The following is a 22,007-nucleotide window of genomic DNA, read 5'->3' as shown; positions in this document are numbered from 1 at the left end:
GAAACATGACAATTACCTAAAACATACCAGTAACTCCACCAAGGACTTGCTGAAAAGTAAAAAATAATGAGAATTCTGGAATGGTCAATTCAAAGCCCAGATCTAAATCCTATTGAGATCTTGTGTGGTGATTTGAAAAGGTTTGTGCATGCAGGAAACCCCTCAAACATCACACAGCTGAAAGAATTCTTCATTGAGAAGTGGGGGAAACATTCTTCCAGTCGGCGTCAGAAACTGGTAGAAGAAATGTCTCTGACGTTCTTTTAGCCAAAGAGGGTAACACTAGCTATTAGGGCACAGGGTGTCCTAACTTTTTCCACAGTTTGTGGACGAAAGTGTTTTTTTTGTTGTTGTTGTTTACAGTACATGCAATTACATCACTTTCATCTTCAGATACAAACTAAAACAAGATCAGACGTTGACACGTAGACATTTTTTAATAAAGAACTGAATTTTTAATGGGCTGTCCTAATTTTTTCACATGACTGTATATATAGCATTTAATAGGACACATCTATCTTTGTGTATCACAATTAAAGATTTTCAATAATTCGGTTATTATACAGCTACCTGATTTGTGAATGTGGTTATTATAGAAATGTTCCCCTTGCACTAAATATAGTTGATCAGAAATCTTTGATAGCTAGATAGTGCTTCTTTGTTTTAATAGTGGAGCTGTGAGGCAAATGTAACTAACATGTTATGGAAAGGTAAAGTATCCTTGAAGATGAGAGAGAGAGAGAGAGAGAGAGAGAGAGAGAGAGAGAGAGAGAGAGATCCAGCGCCTTGTGGTCTTTAAGTTCACACTTTGATCACGTGAGGTACTATAATGATCTGTCACAGGGGGCAGCTCTCAAGCATTCACTATATTCCTAAATGTAACCAGGGGTTACATTTTAATGGCCTGTTTGTAGGTGACTATTGACTAACTTAGCTGCATATACACAAGTTCCCCAAATCAAATTAATTCAAAGTTAACAATTCAAAGTTAATCAGTCACATTCTATTTAAATCTTCACTCTTCTCTCTCTCTCTCTCTCTCTCTCTCTCTCTCTCTCTCTCTCTCTCTCTCTCTCTCTCTCTCTCTCTCTCTCACACACACACACACACACTCTTTCTCTCTCTCTCTCTCTCTCTCTCTCTCTCTCTCTCTCTCTCTCTCTCTCACACACACACACACACTCTTTCTCTCTCTCTCTCTCTCTCTCTCTCTCTCTCTCTCTCTCTCTCTCTCTCTCTCTCTTTATCTCTATCTCAATATGTATACATTGTTTATTCTTTTTTTATATATTTTTTTCTCAGTGGCAATTTAAATCAATGTTCATACACATTAAGATGTGCTATTTTCTACATGACTGGACTTTGTTCCTCTCTGCTCTCAACAAACAGAAACACGGCAATGGGCCAAAAATCGTATATTCTATGGTTAAACTAGTGTTGGCACCTTTGCAATATAATAAAGGTTTTCCAAAAATACAATTATGATAGAGTGCGTGTTGAGTGAACACATTTCATATGTGGCTGAAACATCTGGGGAAAGAAAACCAGCAACAAGTTCATGTTAAAGATGTCCAGATGTCCTCTGTGTGTTTTATCACACAAAAAAAATTCATTGCAGAGAAACTGATAGCATGACTAGGGCTTGTGTGATTTTTTTTAGAAAGTATTTGTGTAACTTTTTGCCATAAGCTATTATGTAAACGATTTTAATGGACCACAATTTCAAAAAGCAAGCCTGAGGTTAGTCTGCATAAGTGTGACAAAGGGTGCTTTTTGCTCCATAGACGGTCCTTTTCGCATCTTTATTAAGTAGAGAAATGGAAGACACTATGGCCTTGTAGATTTCACAGGCCCAAACAAATTAGGACCACTATTAGGGACATTTTTGGGAGAGAGAGAGAGAGAGAGAGAGAGAGAGGGAGAGAGAGAGAGAGAGAGAGAGAGAGAGAGAGAGAGAGAGAGAGAGAGAGAGAGAGAGAGAGAGAGAGAGAGAGCGTAAGAGAGAGAGAGAGAGAGAGAGAGAGAGAGAGAGAGAGAGAGAGAGAGAGAGAGAGCATCCACATAAAATCACCCACATACATTCACATAGGTTAAAAACTTGGCATGATCTTCTATTTTTCTGCAACTAACACACATACACACTGTACAAATAAAAACCAAAAAGTTTATTTTTCAATAAGTGACAGCCCACAACCAAGCAAACAAAGGAGATTATCGGCTAGTTTGGTGTGCTGCCTATAGGGTATAATTCATTCATTCATTCATGCATTCATTTGTTTGTTTGTTCATTCATCTTCTGTAAGTGCTTTTTCCTGGTCAGGTTCATGTTGGATCTGGAGCCTGTTCCAGAAACACTGGATGCCAGGTGGGAGAATTAACCCCAGATGGGATTCCAGTTTATCACAGGGCACCATCCACACATGCCCACACTCATTCACACCTACTGGCAGGTGTTTGGGAGGTGGGAGGAAACCAATGCGAAAGGAGAACATGCAAAACTCCTCACAAACAGTAACCTTGGCTCAGGATCGTTCAGTGATGCTGGAGCAATATATAGTTATACACAGTCAACCAGGAGGCAGTTTTAACTGCAGTGCCACTGTCACCGTTTCACCCATCAGTATGCTTAGCTATTAGCTGTGATAGCATCTGTGTTGAACACTGCTGCCTTGACTGTGTTAATTACTCTTTCTTTAAATACAGCCATTATAATCTGTTTAGTGGTCACCTTTCTGTTAGTTGCTGAGTTTTTATCTATGTATAACTGTATCTCTCTGTGTTAGTGTCTTTTTTTGTTTGGTGTTAGTTGCACTGTATACTATGCTGTATTTTTAGTCCCAGTATCTCTGTATTTGTTGTTCTGTGTGTGATGTATTGCTTTCTTTGCTGTGTTAAGTTACACTATATGTTCTGTGTCTGGCATTACTGCTCTGTCTTTATCTGTGCTGCTGTGTTAAACTGTGTTAGCTGCTCAGGCTAAGTAAGATAGTTAGTGTAAAATGTCACAGCCAATTATCCTCGTCCTGCTGTCTTTTATAACCTGCACGCTGTCTTGCCTTTTTTCTACTAATTTCCATTTATGGTCATTGTTTCGTGTTCTCATTAACTTTCGCTCTTTTATTTTGACTTCTTGCTAGCTGTTATAGTAATGTGATAATTCTGTGTATGATTCGCCCCTGCTGTGTGTATATGTGTATGTGTGCTAATGGAGGGAGGAGAGTGGAACTCTTTACCTGGTCCAAGGTAGAGTACCTTGACTTGAGCGTGATGACCTCATCCAGATGGGCCCTGAACTCTCTCCGAGAGGCCTGGAGGAAGCCACAGGATAGTCACTCACCCCACACACTCACATATGTGTGCACACACACACACGCACATACAAGCACACGCACACAGACTTTTTTACGCATGCTGAGCTACACGAGTACTAAAACACATACGCAGTCTGTAAAACAGACACACGTACACACACACACACACACTCATTAAAAACAAGAAACAGAATAATTACAGCTGCACCTTGGAGCATTCAGACTGAAAAAATGAAAAATAAAAATGAACTCAAAATGATTTTTTGTTTGGAATAACAGTCTAGACTTTAGAAAGTTCTGAATTCTCAATACTAAGAATTAGAACATAACATATTCCTCTCAGACAATTTAATAAACATCTTCGGGTTGTGACACCAACCCTATTCTGAACCTACAGTATTAGTCCATCATCTGTACATTTGTCTTCCCCTTTCCTTTTATGGTCGCTGTTTCCTGTTGTCATAAGCGCTCGTTTTTTTCTTATATGTTCACAGCTTTCTGTACACTCAATAATTAGTAAATAACGTTTAAGAAATTCTAATATCTTTAATATTATTAGTAGTATTGGTATTTAATATATTTTTTTCTAATATATATTTTAGTTATATATTTTAGTCTCACATATTTTAATAATGCCTTATTATACCGTTTGTGTATAAACAAGTTTGTGTGAATTGGACAGTTTAATGTTCTAGATTTACATTATGTAGAAGATAAACCTAGTTTTTGCATAAAATAAACATCTCAGCATGGAATCTGTGTATATATTAGATTGCTTTGGAAACCCTTTGCTTGGTACAAATGTTTTGCACATATTTGCACTTAGAAAGTTCAATTTCAAACTCTAAAAGACAGAAACTCACTGGTTGCTTATTTGCTTTTAATATAATAAATGTCAATTATATACAAATGACAATTTGTAGATTATTAGATACATTTTTCAATCTATCATCACTTTGTTAGAATGAGCTCAACCTGTTTTTAAAAAAACTCTAAGCTTACAAAAAATTGTGATATAATCAGTGGCAAAAAAAAAAATTTGTATTTTTTTTAAAATACTAAAATAGCACTAAACTGTATGATGGAAACATGTGTGATAATTTTTGGAGTAACTAATGATTTAAATGTGCTTTTGAAAAAGTATCTAATGAAACAGTACTCGGTAGTGCACTAAAGCCTTTTTGGCTCTAGTGTACACTCCAAAGCACATCAGACAATGAGGCAGTGCAAGTCCTCGCCCACGGCAGGCGTCTGGAAGATAAATGAAAATCTGATTATGTTTGATTGGCAGGTGAAACTGCTGTAGACCTCCAGTGGATGGTAACTAGCAGAGTTTCCAACCCACACTAACACTTAAGCTGCAAAGACACGAATGCGGCTAAAGATGCTGTTCTGTTTAATCAAATCTTTCAACTGTATTTTAAATTAATATTGCTAACACATTCATTTAAATAAATAATGTTTTGCAGCAACATGAGAACATTTGGTGTGAATACATCACAAAAGCTAGATTCCATATTAATAAGCCTGTGCAATCAGAGCATATTTTCTATACTTCTACTATACTTCTATACTCTGCCGTGTACATTTCATTAACTTATTTACGAAAGACGAACTTATTGAGATTTGTATCCAAACTGAACATTTTTAATGTTTGTACATTACGTAATGTCTAATTTAACCTATAACCTTTTAACAAAATTGTGGTGTTTCAAGGTAGAGTCAAAAATTTTAAAAACATTTAGAAACAGACATAAAAATGAAAAGATGACAAAAATAGATTGAAAAAAAAAATATATATATATATGAGTTAAAATATGGATAAAACATAATACAATATCCAAAAAATGTGGCAGCAACAATTGCAAGACGTTTAGAAATTAAATTCAGAAAGGATACAAATAACACAGTTACATTACATATTTCCTTTTAGCAGATCATGCAACATGAGACACAAGGAGCAAGGTTGCAGGTAGGATGCAATAAAACGGAAATGTATTCATACAAACTAACTAAAAACAAACACAACTCCGTCCAGAAAAACAGAACAGAGGAAAAAAAACACAAGGGGATAACATAACTGAGTGAAACAATGTGGTGAATCAATGGGACGCAAAGAACATGGAACAACGGGCTAAAAAAGCCAATGGGGCAAAATAGTATGACAGGGGAATAAAAGATGGACAGATAACTCAAAAAACACAGATAAATGAAACAGAATATGGAAAGTTACAAGAAACAATAGGAACTGTGGAAAAAAGAAGGTGACATAAGATGGGGTGTGCAAGGTGGTTTCAACAGGACTATGAGGTGTAATAGATGGAAGGATTGATCACACAACAGGGAAGAGATGTGAATCCGATGGAGGACCTGGTGACAAAATAGAATGACTCTTGACAACATGACAGAGGAGTGTAAATAAAAAAAGAGCTGGTGCCACAAAGGACCCGAGTGTATACCTGAAGGAGGAGCTGGCAACAAAGCAGGATGTAACCAAACTAAGAGCTGATGACACATCAGCCAGAGGGATGTAACAGAATAAAGTGAAGGTGACATGACAGGACAGACGAGTGTAGCAGAATGAGGATTGGTGATGAAGCAGGACGGTAGGGTGGCACAACAGGACGGGGTTCCTGACAGAACAGAAGAGAGGTGAGTAATAGAAGGACATTCTGGTGACACAACAAGATAGAAGAGAGTACTTGAAAGAGATGGTAACAGCAGGAAGTAGAGGAATAAAAGAAGGAAACAACAGGACAGAGTGAAACAACGGGACACATGTGTGTAACAGAAGAAAGAGATGGTGACACAGAGAGGTGTAACAAAAAATAAGCTGGTGACAGAGTAGGGAGAAAAGAAACAGAAGTAAAACAGCAGGACGGAGGGTTAAACCAGGCATGCGTCGGATCATGCAGGGGTACCTCAGCAATGCTTAGGGTGGAGGAAGAGGAAGGGAGCCTCGCCTGAGTGGAAGGAAGGAGGGAGGGAGGGAGGGAAGGGAGAAAGAAGAGAAGCAATTAATCAGAGCAGCCAGCTAAGCCAAGACTGAGACAGACAGTGTCCCCTGCAGGCCTGAAGGACTAACTGACTGTACACAAGCCAAAGCAAAGTGGAGCAAAAACACTTTTAAACACATTTAAAGGAGGAACAACATGTAAAAAATACACAGTATGATATCCATACAACAACCATGATATCATGGTTGTCAGCAGCTGTCTACAACTTTTATTGTGAACAGTGTAAGAATGAACAGTAAATGCCAAAAAACACCGTAGCCACAGTGAGAATTCAATTAATCAGTACAAGATGGTCTTATTAAAAGACACACACAATCTTCACCGGTTTGAGAACCACATATAAACAATTCTTTCTTTGATTTACACTTAAAAAATACTGTAGACAAGTCTAAATAAAAATATTACAGCATATTTAAGTGTGACATTACACATTAGATCTGTCATAATTTATACACAGTATAATCTCACTTTTAGACGTTGGTAAGCGTTTATAGCGTAAATAAAATATTTTCTCACTGAAGACTAAAATCTAAAAGACTTTAGAGACTCACTGATTCGTTTTTTTAAACCATTGTCTAATATACTCTTCCTATAGAACTGAAAAGTACAGTAAAACATAGCATCAGTTCTATAATATTTAGTAAATGTTTGAAATACTTTGAAATACTGAATGAGTGATGATTTTAATTTTAACCTACAGTTTGTAGCAAACTAAGAGCACAAAACATCCGATTTGATTAATAAATTTGTGGTACAGAGACATTGTGAATTTTATAAATTGAAGTATCACACTATTAAACCATCACTCTACATTAGATCTAGACTTTAGCGAGTGTATTAACTGTATTAACAAATGAACAATGGATGATTATGAAAGAATGATTGAATAAGTCATTTATCAAACGTTAGCTGAGCATCAATGCCATACAAAACAATAAAACTTGAAACTCTATCTACCTTACTAGAGTGTATCAGATCGGTCAGAAAAGGCTGTAAAAGCTTAAAAGACAGCCATGTGTTGTATGCCAATGTTTTAGAATGTTCCAAAAATGACCATTGCAGCATTGTATTTCAGAATTTATAGCTCTCTTTAAGTTTTATAGGCAGTTGATTTACGGTATAGAAAAGGCTGTAAAGCATGTTCCATTCCAGGAAGCTGTTTCTACCTCTCTAGACTTTAATACAGATAGCATAACGTTCTTTTCTGCCATTTTCTTGAGAGAAGACAAAGCAGAAACAACTAAACAATTAATGACAAAACAATGCATGACATATACTTTATAAATGTATTGCTCAAAATACAGAATTCCAAAAATACAAAAAAATTCCATAAGCATATTTTAATTATTAAAACTCAAAAATGTGTTAAAAATAGAGACAATATTATTAAATGAAACATTATTGAAACAAAAAAAAAAAACATGTTATTTTACATTTTTTTAAAGGTTTTTTCCACCTCTGTTGTAACTAAAAATTGGGGTTGCGGGTTAGCTCAGACTGTCCCACAAACTCTATTCAGAGTTGCTGCCTTAACACCAAAGGTTACATCAGTATATACATTATGTTACTTATGTTTAGGTTGCGTATTTGATTAAGTTGATTTTCTTTGCTTAGAATTCAGATTATGCAAATCACCTCCAGTGCTGGGGATAATTGGGAAACCACCATATATCGGCGGCTACCAGACTCCTATGAGTTTTAGGGATCTATGCAGTATTGAGTGATGTTCCTAGAACTGCACTCAGCTGGAAAAAAGATGATTCTGTACCTGTATCTAAATCTGTATAAGCCACTCTCCTAGTTTGAGTGTTAACATGCCTATTCTCCATTTACCAGTAGGAACACTTGGATTTCAATTTCCACGTGTTCCATTTGTTCTTTCAGCCCCTGTTCTTGCCTGATCTTCTTGAGTTTCTTCCTGATGTTACTGTTGGTTGGGATTGCTGCATCTATCACAACCGCCATCTTCATTCAACCACCTCTATTTCGTCTAGTTAGTTATACAGCAGCTGCTTGTCAGACTGGAAATTGAAGTCCCACAGGATATTAGTTCTATTGTTGTCAACCACTTTCTCTAATGTGTCCCATTGGGACTTGGAGACTTCCAGCCCATACTTTGCACAGATGTTTCTATACACATTCCCAACAACTTAGTTATGACTTTCCTACTATGGGAGGATTTCTTGATGTCAGTTACTTCCAGCTGCCGATAATACATCCCATGGAGGGGCTTGGTCTTCCATTATATTTCCTTTTCCTTTTCATTACCCTCTTTTTTTCCTGCTGCCTGAGGCGCTCTCTTAGCAGTTCTTCCCATGGGGTCATCTTCCTGATGTATTCATGGATGCTCCTTGTTTCAGTCTGAATAGTGGTTCTGACACTTACTAATACTCACACTCCTTCCTTCGATTGTTGGATGAGTCCCAGGGTGCTAGACTTTGGATGAAATCATCTCTTCATTAAGTGTGGACATCAGTGGCATCTATCTCTTCCGATGACCTGCTTACAGCTGGGTATCTGATGACTGGTAGGGTGTACATATTGATGGCCCAGGTCTTATTTCTACCATTAAGGATACTATTGTTAGGGGTTAGAGTCAGGGGTTAGGCTTCTCAGGGTTAGGCTTCCCTGTCTTACCCTTTGCTGGTGTTAGCTCCCACTGTTCTGTGGAACACTAAGGTATTTGTAACTGCCTGTATGTCTGCTGTCTTGCCTTCTGGTAACCCCATGCCATTCAGTCCTGATCACCTTCCATCTCTTTGCCAGCATGCAGCTACACTTATCTATTGACATTCTGATGTCCTTGCCATAAATCCTGATAAGGTGGATCAACGTGTAGATATCTTGTTAACTCCTGGTTTATAGCTTGATGTCTATATCTATAGGTGGTGGCTGATGTTCGTGAATCTGTATCCATGTCCACTCTTTGTGATGATGTGGCTGAGAGTGTTAAGGCCCATGCGAACAGTGCATCACCTTGGTATATGCTGCACTTGATTCTTGGCCTTGAACTTGTGTGATGGCCTTGAAACCGCCTTCCAGTATTGTGTTCCACAGCTGCACAGAGTTCTTGAGAAAATTCTTTAGCACCTTGTATGCCTTGTATAGCACCAGACCCTAGGATCCATGTGTGGGGCATTCCATAGTTGGCAGACTCCAGGTAGTGCTCAGATTTGTCTGCCGTCTCAAAGTTTTGGGTAATTGCTCTATTGACTAGTAGCTGGTGCTTTGACTCTCTGGTGTTTTTTCCGGTGCCCATTTGAACCATGTTCATGTACGGACTCTTGTGCTTGGTCAGCTTTGTAAGGTCTTTGGGGACCATGGCTTCAGCAGTCAGTAAAACCAAGCAGATGTTAGAAAAATGCTACAGAATCAGTTGACCTTTAAATGTGGTTAATCAGAATACTGGCATTGATGACAGCTGTATAATAAATAAGTCTGAACATGAGACTGAATGGTTCAATCTGAACACAGCCACATTCCCAGTTATTTCGTGGTGTACAGAATTATGTGTGCAGAAAACTTTAAAATTTTCCCTAAAATTCGAATTGTATTTCATGTAATCTTTATATGCTGTGATTTCACACTGAGAGAGGAAAAGATTCTGACATGATTTTTTTGGGGGCATTTTTTTACATTATAAAAATCTGCCATTTAAACAGGGGTGTATAGATATAGATTTTTATTTTTTATTAAAAAAAACAACAACTAATATGATACCATGTCAGTGAGAAGATACCACTGATATATATATCTAGACCCATTTATTAGATGTGATGTATATCATATCTATAATCTGACGGAATTTGTATTTATAACCCTGTCAAATAACTATCTGCAAGCTCAACACTACTTATCTCACACATTAAACAGAAAACACATAGCCTCAATAACTGTACTGATGTCTATACAACTGTGAGTGACTCAGAGCGTGTAAAACACCTGGACTAAAGACAGCTAATCTGGATCGAAAGACCTACGGCTATGTCTGACCTACATGCAAAAATGACTCATGCACACCAATAACATCAGCCTCTTCAAAGCCATTCCTCTTAGAGATATTACACACATGTCCAGTTCCTGTATAGGTCACAGTATGGGCTTATACAAGCAAGTCTGTACACGATAATTATGTACTACTGTGCAGAAGACCTGACCGGACATCACTGTTTCAAGTTATAACAGGGCATCTGAAGATGGGACAGCTTTTAAAATAATTATTCAAACTGTCATGACAAATATTACAAATGTAAATATATTAGAACTATATTTTCTGTATTACAAATAAATACTCTGTACCTAGTTGCTTTGCTCCATATGGAGGCCAATGGAGGTAATTTTTAATCTTTTTTTAATCAACCATAATCCTGATGTAGAAATCTTGAGAACAAGACAAAAAAATGTACATGGTATCCCCTGACTTTTGTAAAAATGTCCTTAAAGGCTATAATAAAGCCACCGTAAATCAGAAGTGAACCATAAATGAGTAGGACATTTGTCATCCAGATCTGTAAAAATGCTTCAGCGCTTTTACGCCACAAACACACCGACTGTGGAATCGTCTCCACCACTCACACGCAAGCTGTTCAGCTGGAACTGTCTCAAACAGTCGCTACATTCTTCCGCTGAATCAAAACACTGATCACTCATTTACTGCACCAAATGCTACTCCCTGAGATTTCAAGCAATTCAGGGCACACTTACATTTTTTTAGGGTCTCAGAGACTCACTGCAGAGATTTCCACCAGAACTTATGGATAAACATAAGCAAATGGTAGATTAATGATCGAGTTTATTCACAGCTTATCAAATCATGGGCATTTATGTCAATTATGTAGCTGAAAAAAGCTCATATGGCAAGAGACTAGTGACAGAAAGAGACATTTGGTAAAAAAGGGCAGAGTTTTCACAGACAAATTTCACAGAAACATTTCTTGTCTGATTATTGTTTGAAAAGGCAGAATGTTCATTAAAATACATCTTATAAATAAATGGACAGGTAAAAATTGAAGTGTCTATGGCACTAGTCGAAAGCGGTAATGTATAGTGGCACTAGGAACAAGAACACAAACCCTGAATATTGATTAAGCTAATTTATAGCCACAAACTAATCATTAATGATTAAACATTAAAAGTTAACTGTTCTCACTATTCAATCATGTTAGTTGCTTATCTAGACCTTTGTAAGCAAGAATTTCAGGCTGGATGGGCTCAATTTCTGTTAAATATCCCCAATGTAGTGCCTCATCTAGTGGAAATATTCATACCGAAGTGATCAAATGCATTTTGGTGTAAAAGAGAAAGACTAGGTTGGTAAATTATTTCAGATGAAATTTGCTCAGATAAAAGGTGTTCTTTCACAAAATAGTGAATTTTAGTAATTAACCTTCTGGCCACCAATCATTTGTCCAATCACAGTGCTGCATTCTAGTTATATAAAAACTACTTAGAAACACCAACCTATTTTGAGCTTTAGTTCTGTCTTTTATTAAAAATTATAAACACGGCACTCATAAGAAGCAATAAATCTAAATAACAGCTGAGTGCAAAAATACGTGTGCATTTAAGACAAGGGAGAAAAATAAATTCAGTAATAAAATGATGAACAGACAGTTAAGACTGCTGCATTTATGGTGGTAAATAAAATACTTATATCAGTTCATTAATATGTCTCATAAAAATTGTAATAAATGGATTATAAAAATATAGATTGGGAAAGTTTTTTTTTGTTTTTTTTTTACACTTTTTTTTCACTAACTAGAAATGATACACAGATGCACATCAGTGCACTATAAATTAAATGACCACTGAGGTGTTACATGCTGCAGATTTGTACATACACAACTTAGTTAAATTTGCAACTTAGTTAAATTTCCCTCTGGAGTTAATTATTATATATTATTTGAGAGTTTAGGACTCTGAAAAAAACACCTCATTACCTAAGAACTTAGTTATGGTGCCTTCAGGACAAACCTGTAAAGACAAATCTAAGAAAAATGAGATATAGTGAAAAAAGTATGGGAGAAAAATAGAAATGCTATAATGTGCTTTTACATAACAGTCCATCCACCCTCTGCAGAAACAAAGTGGCAGCATGACATGCTCCCGCGCACACACACGCACACACACACACACACACACACACACACACACACACACACACACACACACACACACACACAATAGCACAGAAACATGCATACCTCTAGATAGAGAAACAGAAGGCTAATATCTTTTAGATTTTAATATGCATGAAGAAAAAATACACATAAACACACACACACACACACAAACACACACACACACACACACACACACACAGGAAAATAAACCCAATGTGGGGGGAAATTTAATAGACTTACCATCTTCTACACCCGCAGAATGAGCTCAGTCATACACATACATTCACTGTTATGGACAATCTGACAATGTGTGAGAGACGAAGAGGGAGCGGAGGGAGGAGAGTATAAGCACAAGAATAGATGAAGATTGGACAGAGGCAAGGAAAGAAGGAGGGGGGAGAGGGAGAGAGAGAAAGAGAGGGGGAGTCACTCTCCCTCTCCCTTTCCTCTCGCTCAGTAATCTTCATACATTTTTGTGGTCCATCTATTTCTCTCTCTCTCTCTCTCTCTCTCTCTCTCTCTCTCTTTCTCTCTCTCTGGAAGGGAATGGGAGAGATGGAATGTGCAATAAAACAATGTGCATGCATGCACGTGCACACACACACACACACACACACACAAACTTAAATACTGGTGTACGTTAAGGTGAATAGACTGATGGATGGATGGATGGATGAATGAATGAATGAATGGAAGATTAAATTAATTAACTGAAGGATTAATGGATGGAGGCAAGAATGGATGTTTGGATCAGTGAATGGAAGGATGGAAGAGTGCGCATTTGGCTGGATTGATGGATGAAGGAATGTATGATGAATGGAAGAATGGACAGACAGACCGAAGATCATTAATCTGCCATTCAGAGGTTATTTGAATTACAATTAATTTCTATAATTTCCATATTCCATTTTCTATATTTTCATTTTTAGTTCATAATTCATTTGAAATCTTTACAATTCTATAAAAGGGTGTACAGAATCCACATTGGTTAACAGAACAAGTTGAGGTTATTTTTCTTCAGCTGTCTCTCTATGATTGCCATTTTACATTTTTTATGCTAATTTATTTATATAAAAACAAATATAATGCCACATACAGGACGGGTATTATAGAATTATTATACTGAACTATTTACACAAAAACTAAAACTATGTCACAATTGTAAGAGAAGAAAATATTGTTATTATAGTTACTCGTTTGAAATTCAATGATTTTTAAAATAATTTTTCGGTGAATGTATAATTGCTTTACATGCTTTTCATCCTTTTTTTCCACTTCCCTTTTTCATATTGTCCATTGGCCAACTTCATCCTCCCATCCCACCTTCCTCTTCAATATTTCTTTTGCTCCCTAAGTAAGTAAATAAGCGAACAGTATGGCACAGATGGACATGATGGAATAGTTCTATGTGAGACAGTTATATGAAGATTTGATCATAGATCTTACAGAAAGTAATATTTACATAAGTTACAGAGGTCTAAATAGTGAAAAATAAGCAAATATCAGACTCCAGACATGTGCAACACACATTAGTAATGAAACGCTAAACAGAAAAACAATAAACAGTGACACCAGGAGGAGCTTTGGTTTATAACATCAAACAATCTCTTTCTTTTATGCTCTGTATGTGTATTTTTCTGAAATAGAGGTAAGGACCCCCCCCCACACACACACACACACCCACACACACACACACACAGTCATAGCATAATTAATGATAGATGCAGGATGTGCATATTGGGGATTTACACTACATGGCCAAATGTTTGTGGATGTCTGACCATCACACCAAACTCAAGAAGGGGCATCTTGGTAGACCTGGGATTCAAACTCATGCCCTTCTGATCAGTAATCCAACACCTTAACCACTGAGTTACCCTCAAATTTCCCACAAATATATGGAAATGATCAGTACAAAACCCTATGGAATGAACTGGAATACTGACTGCACTCTTAACCTCCTCACCTGACATCACTTCCTGATCTCACTAATGCTCTTCTGGATGAATGAGCACCAATCATCACAGCTACACTCCAAAATCTAGTGTAAAGCTTTACCAGATGAGTGGAGTTTATTCTGACAGCACAGAGGGACTATATGTGGAATGGGATGTTTAACAAGCATATATGGGTGTGATGATCGGTTGTCCACATACCTTTGACCACGCAGTGCAATACTGGAATTTGTGGTATTGGTGTTCAGACCTCAGGCATGACTACGGGTGTAAGTATTATACAGACGGACATGGGGTTGAGTTTGAGTAAAACAGTTGATCTTGGATTTAAGCCCATTTTCTTGCTTGATATACAGCAACACTGCCTGAGAGGTATATATAACCACAATATATCATGCTAGACTTGTTTTTGGATTCTATTACACTTGAAGCCAATGTTAAATACATAAATGACACTAACAATAGACTAATAGTGTAATATACAGCAAGTCAACGAAAAGGTACACATAGAGGACACTGACAGAGACGTCATCCTAATAAGAGATGCTCTTATCAATAGAAGAAGACTATTTCTAGCTTCACATTATTGAAATGTTTTAGACATAGGTTTAATAATCAATCTTTGGTTTAATGTAATCTTTTTATAGGAAATCCTATCCTTTGTGTTATATTTTCAGTGGCTAAGATGTATTTTTTTTCAGTGTATTAAAGTAACTGAAAACAGATTGTGAGATTTTAAACTGTGGTCATGTTTTAAGAAAGAAGAAACAAAAGGGTGATTATGTAGCCTATAATTATATAATCTCAATACAGTAGCCTGTAGCTTCATTATTAATTCATTAATCATGATCATTTAAAATAATTGATATAATTTACAATCATACTAAATGTTGGCAATCAAGAAAATTCAAGTTAGTGTGTTATAAATACTGGTATTGATCTACCTAGACTCACATCAAATAACTTCACACACTCCTCCCACTGAATACATTAAATTTAAGGATGAAGCCAAGAATTCAGCCACATTTCAGAATATAGCATGCTGAAAAATAGGAAATGGGCACAGAGTTTATATATAACCTGAATGGAAACTGTCACGATTCTTTCAGCAATTCAAAAATAAAACTTCTAATATCCCCCAAACTGCTTTTGCCTGTCTGAGGTGTAAGAGTTGGTGTGTGGGTACAGAGAAGATGGGAGAGAGATGGGAACTGATTGTGTGAAAAAATTATGCAGAGAGAGTGTATGTGCACAATACATGGATAGAAAAATATTTTAATTTTGTGAGGAAATAAAAGAGAAAACATATTTGTGTCTACAGACACGTTTCCACTGCAGGAACCTTTTCTTTATTAAAATCAAATTCTGCATGTTGAATGCATGAAACTGGTTTGCTGGTGATCACACCCTGAAAAATAATTGTGATGGCTAGATGACTGGGTCAGAGTATTGCCAAAATGGTAGGTCTTGTGGGGTGTTCCTGATATGCAGGGGTTAGTACCTACCAATCCCTTCTGTACGATCCCACAGAAGAGCTTCTGTTGCACAAACTGCTAAAAAAGTGAATGCTGGCTTTGATGGAAAATTGTCAGGAGACAAAGTGCATCACAGTTTATTGTGTGTGAGGCTGTGTATCTGCAGACTGGTCAAGAGCTCTCATGCTGACCCATGTACACTGCCAAAAACGCCTACAGTGGACCATGGAGAAATTGAAGAAGGTGCCCTTGTCTGATGAATCATATTATCTTTCACATCTTATGGACGGTTTCATCTGGGCAATGTTGTCTTGGGAAACTTTGGGTCCTGGCACCATGTGGATGTTACTTTGACACAAGCCACCTACCTAAACATTGTTTTAGACCAAGTATGCCCCATTGTGCCAAAGGTATTCCCTAATAGCACTGTCCTCATTCAGCAGGATAATACTGTCTGCCACATGCCAAAAAGTGGTTAAGGAATAGTTTTAGGAACATGACAAATAATTAAGGATGTTGACTGGGCTTCCAAATTCCCCAGATCTTGATCTGTTTGAGTGTCTGCGGGATGTGCTGGACAAACAAGTCTGATCCATAGAAGCTTCACTTCACACTTTAGAGGATTTAAAGGGCCTGCTGCTAACATGTGTCAGATACCACAGCACACCTACAGAGGTCTTGTGGAATTTGTGCTTTGACAGGCTTTGTGGAATCCATGTCAGAGCTGTTTTGGTGTCACAAGGGGGACCTATGCACTTCATAGGAAAGTCTATGATGCATTATGCACTGATAAAATGCATTATATTTAGTGTTACAAACACAATGTCATTGGTAAAGCCACTTAGCTTGAAAGTATAGAATTTACCATTAACCTTTATCATTAACTTTAGCGGCACTAGTGGATGGATGGATGGATGGATTAACTTTAGCGGCTACTGCATTATGTTAACAATTAATAATGCACAATAAAGCATTATTATGCAGTCCAAATTTTATTATGAATTCTAACAACATGTATAATGCCATCTGATAAATACATGGCCTTCGCTTTTTTCCCAAGGAAAATTTCTGGTGCTTCCACGTAGCCCGGAAAACCCCAAGATAAAAAAAAAAAAGCCAATACATAACAACAGTTCAGGCTTAAGTTGCTGAAATGTCACTGTAATTTTGCCACATGCTGAAATGATGAATGTCATGCAGTTCTGCAAGTCTTTCACTGGTAACCCACGCAGTCCTTTTCTCCCAGACATTAACACACAAGTGTGTAACTGCTCAGTGAGAACACACACATACAATCTTTATCTCAGAGCTCTGTAATACACTGTACTGATCATGAACTCCACTTATCTATCTCTGAATGTAAAGCACTCAGAAGAGGAAATGTGAACATTTTAGAAATACTAAAGCAGGTCATAGTAATAATGGACTTATCACACAGTATGAGATGAATAAAAAAAATACTCTGCCTAATTTTATAACCGACTGCACAATATGTTCATGTGAAGTATGATGTACATTCTCTAAAATAGAGAAACGTATCGAGAGAATTATATTTCACTATTGCCTCTTATGTACTAGCTGTCCTGTGTTTTAAGTAATCCTTTACATTTACACTTACTCATCTGACAGAAGCTTTTATACAGAGCAGCTAATAACTGAGTGTAGAAGATGAAGGTTAATGGCTTTGCTCAAAGATGCAACAGTGCTCCCAAGTGGCACAACAGATAAATGTTTGCTCTATGGCTGGAGATTTTATGCCTGAATCCTGATGATGCCACAGCTAGTAGTCAAAGACAGCTAGACAGGGTATGACAGGAAAGCCTACTCTCTCCTGTCAATTACAGTGACCTTACCTTACCTTCTCATGTGTGTCTCTGAGCTCATATACAGTATGGTGCAAAATAGATGCTGTGAAGCAAATATGCCTTCAACAATAACGTGTTTTATGTTAAAAAAAACTTTAAACAGTAATAAATGAAACAAGGTAAAAATTTGGTGAGACGACCCATTGCTTAAAAAAAAGCCTTGGGTACAGATTGTGCTGTTTCATAAGGAAATTTGTAATTATATGTTTTTCTGGTCATCTTGCAAAACCAAACCCAGTTATTCTGGAGATATTGACTGTCACACTGGCAGTAAACATCATTGTTCTTTGTTTTTTTGTTGCATAAAAACTGCTTTGTTTATGTAATGTGCTGCTTTCTTTGACATATAAACATTTTTGTGTAACATTTCATTTTGTTGGGAGTCTGGGATGTAATAGCCTAGCGGTTAAGATGTTGGACTACTGATTGGAAGGTCATGAGTTTGGAACCCACGTCCACCAGTCTGCCACTGCAGGACCCCTGATCAAGGCCCTTAACCATCAATTGCTCAGTTGTATAAATTAAAATAAATTTTAAGTCACTCTGGATAAGTGTGTCTGCTAAATTCCAAAAATGTAAATGAAATCTAATGTTTGGTAATCTAAAGTCTTTTTGTATTAACTGCACTAATTAATGATAACGTAGATGTCAAAAATAAAAATCTATAAAAAAAAGATACCTAAATTTTCGCAGAGTACCGTATGTAGAAAAGGGCAGACTTTCTCTTGAGTGATCCTACGCTAGAGCAAGACTAAATCAAGACCAAATTTGGGAGATAATGAAGGCGAGGGGAAGCACAAAATGTGGCAGCTTAGCAGTGCCAGGATTCACCATCCTCCTATTGATAGCTTTTAAATGAGCAGTGCCGCATTGCCCTCATTTGGAGGCATTAATAAAATATATCTGATGCGATCAGAACTTTGTCTTCCAGCTGTTTTTGGTCTCAGAGGCTAAATTAGATGTCACATTATGTCTTGTAAAATTGCTGCTGAAAATTCAACACCAAAGAACTCTTGATGCTGTAAATTGAACACCAAAAAAAATCACGATGTGCCATTTTTGTCTGTGACAGCAGTATGGGGCTTTTTTGTAAAACCAAAAAAAAAATCCAAGAGATTGGAATAGAGATATTTTAAAAATACATAGTGTATACCACAAATAAGTTTAATCTTTTTTGAAGATTAGTTGAGTTGATTTCTTGTGTTAGTGAAACCTGTTGAGTCACGTTGCTTGTTTGCTTTGTGTGAAATCAGCATTAAAGGTTATGTTACTGTTTTTTATTGTGCAGTTACTCTTTAATATAAAGTCCAAACTTGATCCAATTAGAAACATCATGATTTTTATGCTTTAAGACATACATTGCTGTTCGGAGTCATAGCATAACAATTTTCAGCATATCCAATGCTTGAAGTAAATGAATTGGGGGCATGGTAGCCTTTATTATTGCCACATATACATTACAGCGCAGTGGAATTCTTTTCCTTGCATATCCCATGTGAGGAGGTTGTGTACAGAACGCAGGGGCAGCCATGATACATCACCCCTGGAGAAGAGAGGGTTAAGGGCCTTGTTCAAGGGCCCAACAGTGGCATTTTGGCAGTGCTGGAGCTTGAGCCCTGATGCACTGATCAACAATTTAGAGTCTTGACCAACAAACTAATCAACAAACTTTGGCTTCCTTCTTTGCAGTAATGTCTAATCTTAGTATTATATAGTATATGTCTTTAAAAAAAAAAGCAGGATGAAGAATGCACGTTATTAAACCAATAAGTCTATTTCTAGGCTGTTCAGGATTAAATATGCAACAAGTCTTGCATGTTTATAATGCACAATAGCTTCAGGTGCTCTCCATAATGCATACCTTACACACATTGATAAAGTAATGTGGTTATAAATGAATTCCACTTTGCTGTATAAATGGAGCAAGGTACTATTTTAAACTTAAATGAGACAAAATGTGGTGTTACCTGATGCTGGCATTAAATCACTGCTTCTTATATAATATGGTATATTTTCAAGTGGAACTAGGAGTTGTTATATGATATGATATGATATGATATGATATGATATGATATGATATGATATGATATGATATGATATGATATGATATGATATGATATATGATATTATATAATGTGCAGGATTACACAGTAAGAAATCAGAACATGGAACCTTGAGAAAAATGATTTAATCATTTAAGAAAAAGAAAAAAAAAGACTTTATTGCCAAACATTATATTACAGCACAGTGGAAAAAATCCTTCGCATATCCCACATTTGGAAGTTGGGGTCAGTGCTCAGGGTCAGTCATAGTATCATACCCCTGGAGAAAGGGTTACCACCTTGCTCAAGGGCCCGAGAGTGGCAGCTTGGCATGCTAGGGGTTGAACCCTGATCTTCCAATCAACCACCAAGACAAATGGTTGTTTAAGACATTGATAGTGCTTCACAAAATGACCAGGGACATGAATAATAATATACAAATTAATTTCAGATTTTATTTTAGGTTTTAGTTTATAATTTCCTTCATTTTGATTCTTAAATTAGCAGGTATGATGTTCACTTAAATAAAAATTGACAGCTCAGTGTACTCAATATCGCTCCATATGCGGATGCCTCGTCCTGTCATCCCTGACATCTGTAATGTATTAAACGTCAAAACTGACAGTATCATATCCCTTGGAATGTGGAAAACTCTAAACTGGTCTCATTCATGTTTGCACACCTGGATGTACACACGAACGCAGAAGCATCTTATGACGTAGGGTGCGTGAGCAGGTGCAGGCTGCAAAGCAGAGAGCAACTGGACAGGGTATGGTGGGAACAGAAAGCGGGAAGCGAGTGTGAACAGGAAGTGGGAAGTAAATATAGTCATGGCTCTTACCTTGGGGGTTGGGCAGGAGGCAGTGGAGAGGCGAGAGGTGGCTTGAGCTCGAGGAGACTCAGACGGCGTGGTGCTGAGAGATGCCGTGTCTCGAGGAAGGACCTGAACACCCCGAGAGATGATGGAGTCTGGAATCTAACATGTGATCACACACACACACACACACAGAAAGAGAAAAAGAGATTGTGAAAAAAGAATGAGAAAAAGAGATTGTGTAGTGTAGCATTAATTAACATTTTCTATGTTAAGCAGCCTTTTTATTCACCAACAATCTGTAACACATTACAATTAAACATTCATTCAAATTCATTTATCACTATAAAATTGTTAAAATCATATTTTCTGAATGCAGTCTGAATGCAAGACACTAAAGGTACTATGTTCATCACTGAGATTATGATGAAAATGATGGCTATTATTATTATTATTATTATTATTATTATTATTATTATTATTACTATTATTATTATATAGTTGCTAAAACAGTGGAATTAATCTTTGACTTCCTCAAAAAAACTGCATTTTCTGTGTGTCTGTCAACGTGCCTGCTTCTAAAAAAAGTTTTCAATGTTCAACAAACTTACACTTTACACTGTGAAAACAAGAAAACAAACAAAACTCCAACACACGGGTGGACTGAATGATGAGTGGCTGAGCATACCTGTCAATCTGTGGAAGGCGTTACCATATAATGAAGACATGATGAAGATGGGTCTGTTCACAACAACAGTGACACACACAAACACACACACACACACACCTAATGGAGATGAATTCATTTCATGAGATGATCCAAACAATTTACGTAAAGCATATTATTTAAAGTAAGGAACAGAATTGGTAAATGTATGTGTATTAAAAAAATTGTAACGCTTATTCTAAAGACAATCAGCACAATTTAAAAATAATTCAGGAAAGTGAATGCCAGAATTCACAAACAAAAAATAGTAAACAGAAACAAGTAATATTTAAACATTTAAACAACAGCAATTCTTATAGAAAATTATTATTTAATCAGAGGATCAGTAGCCTAAAGGCAACTGCTATATATTATCCATATTATTAAGAAAGTTAACACTGTAATTAGTTTGGGTTCTGCTGGTGGAAAGTTCAGAGAAAGAAACACCTAGTGACACAAATGAACGAATGGAAAGATGGATGGATGAAGGAGATGATAGATATTTTCTTAATATTTAAATTGGATATTTCAGGTGTGGTAGACGGTAAGGCTGGCAATGATGTTGGTATAATACCAATATTGTGATAAATTATAGCACGATGAACTTTCAGTGATTCTGCTGATATTGTAATCTTTTTTAAACATTTTAAAAAACAATTACAAACTAATAGGAAGCAGTTGATTATGATAAAATGTTTTT

The 22,007-nt window shown here is 36.8% G+C and overlaps 1 protein-coding gene across 2 annotated transcripts in view; it reads right to left on the bottom strand.

Annotated features, from left to right (window-relative positions):
- The window catches only part of gphnb (gephyrin b), a 110,880-nt gene that overhangs the window by 23,589 nt on the left and 65,284 nt on the right, over positions 1–22,007 (bottom strand). Inside the window, exons 8-10 of one of the 2 annotated variants that reach the window (XM_060864985.1) lie at positions 20,629–20,763; positions 6,233–6,274; positions 3,234–3,308 (exon numbers count right to left, since the gene is read on the bottom strand). In XM_060864985.1, coding sequence (XP_060720968.1) covers positions 3,234–3,308; positions 6,233–6,274; positions 20,629–20,763 — 252 coding nt within the window. The remainder of the gene's footprint in view (positions 1–3,233; positions 3,309–6,232; positions 6,275–20,628; positions 20,764–22,007) is intronic. The other variant, XM_060864986.1, reaches the window with a different exon arrangement.

Source organism: Tachysurus vachellii, chromosome 3 (genome assembly GCF_030014155.1).
Source record: "Tachysurus vachellii isolate PV-2020 chromosome 3, HZAU_Pvac_v1, whole genome shotgun sequence".
Classification (NCBI taxonomy): domain Eukaryota; kingdom Metazoa; phylum Chordata; class Actinopteri; order Siluriformes; family Bagridae; genus Tachysurus; species Tachysurus vachellii.
This window is presented reverse-complemented; position numbering and strand designations above follow the sequence as displayed.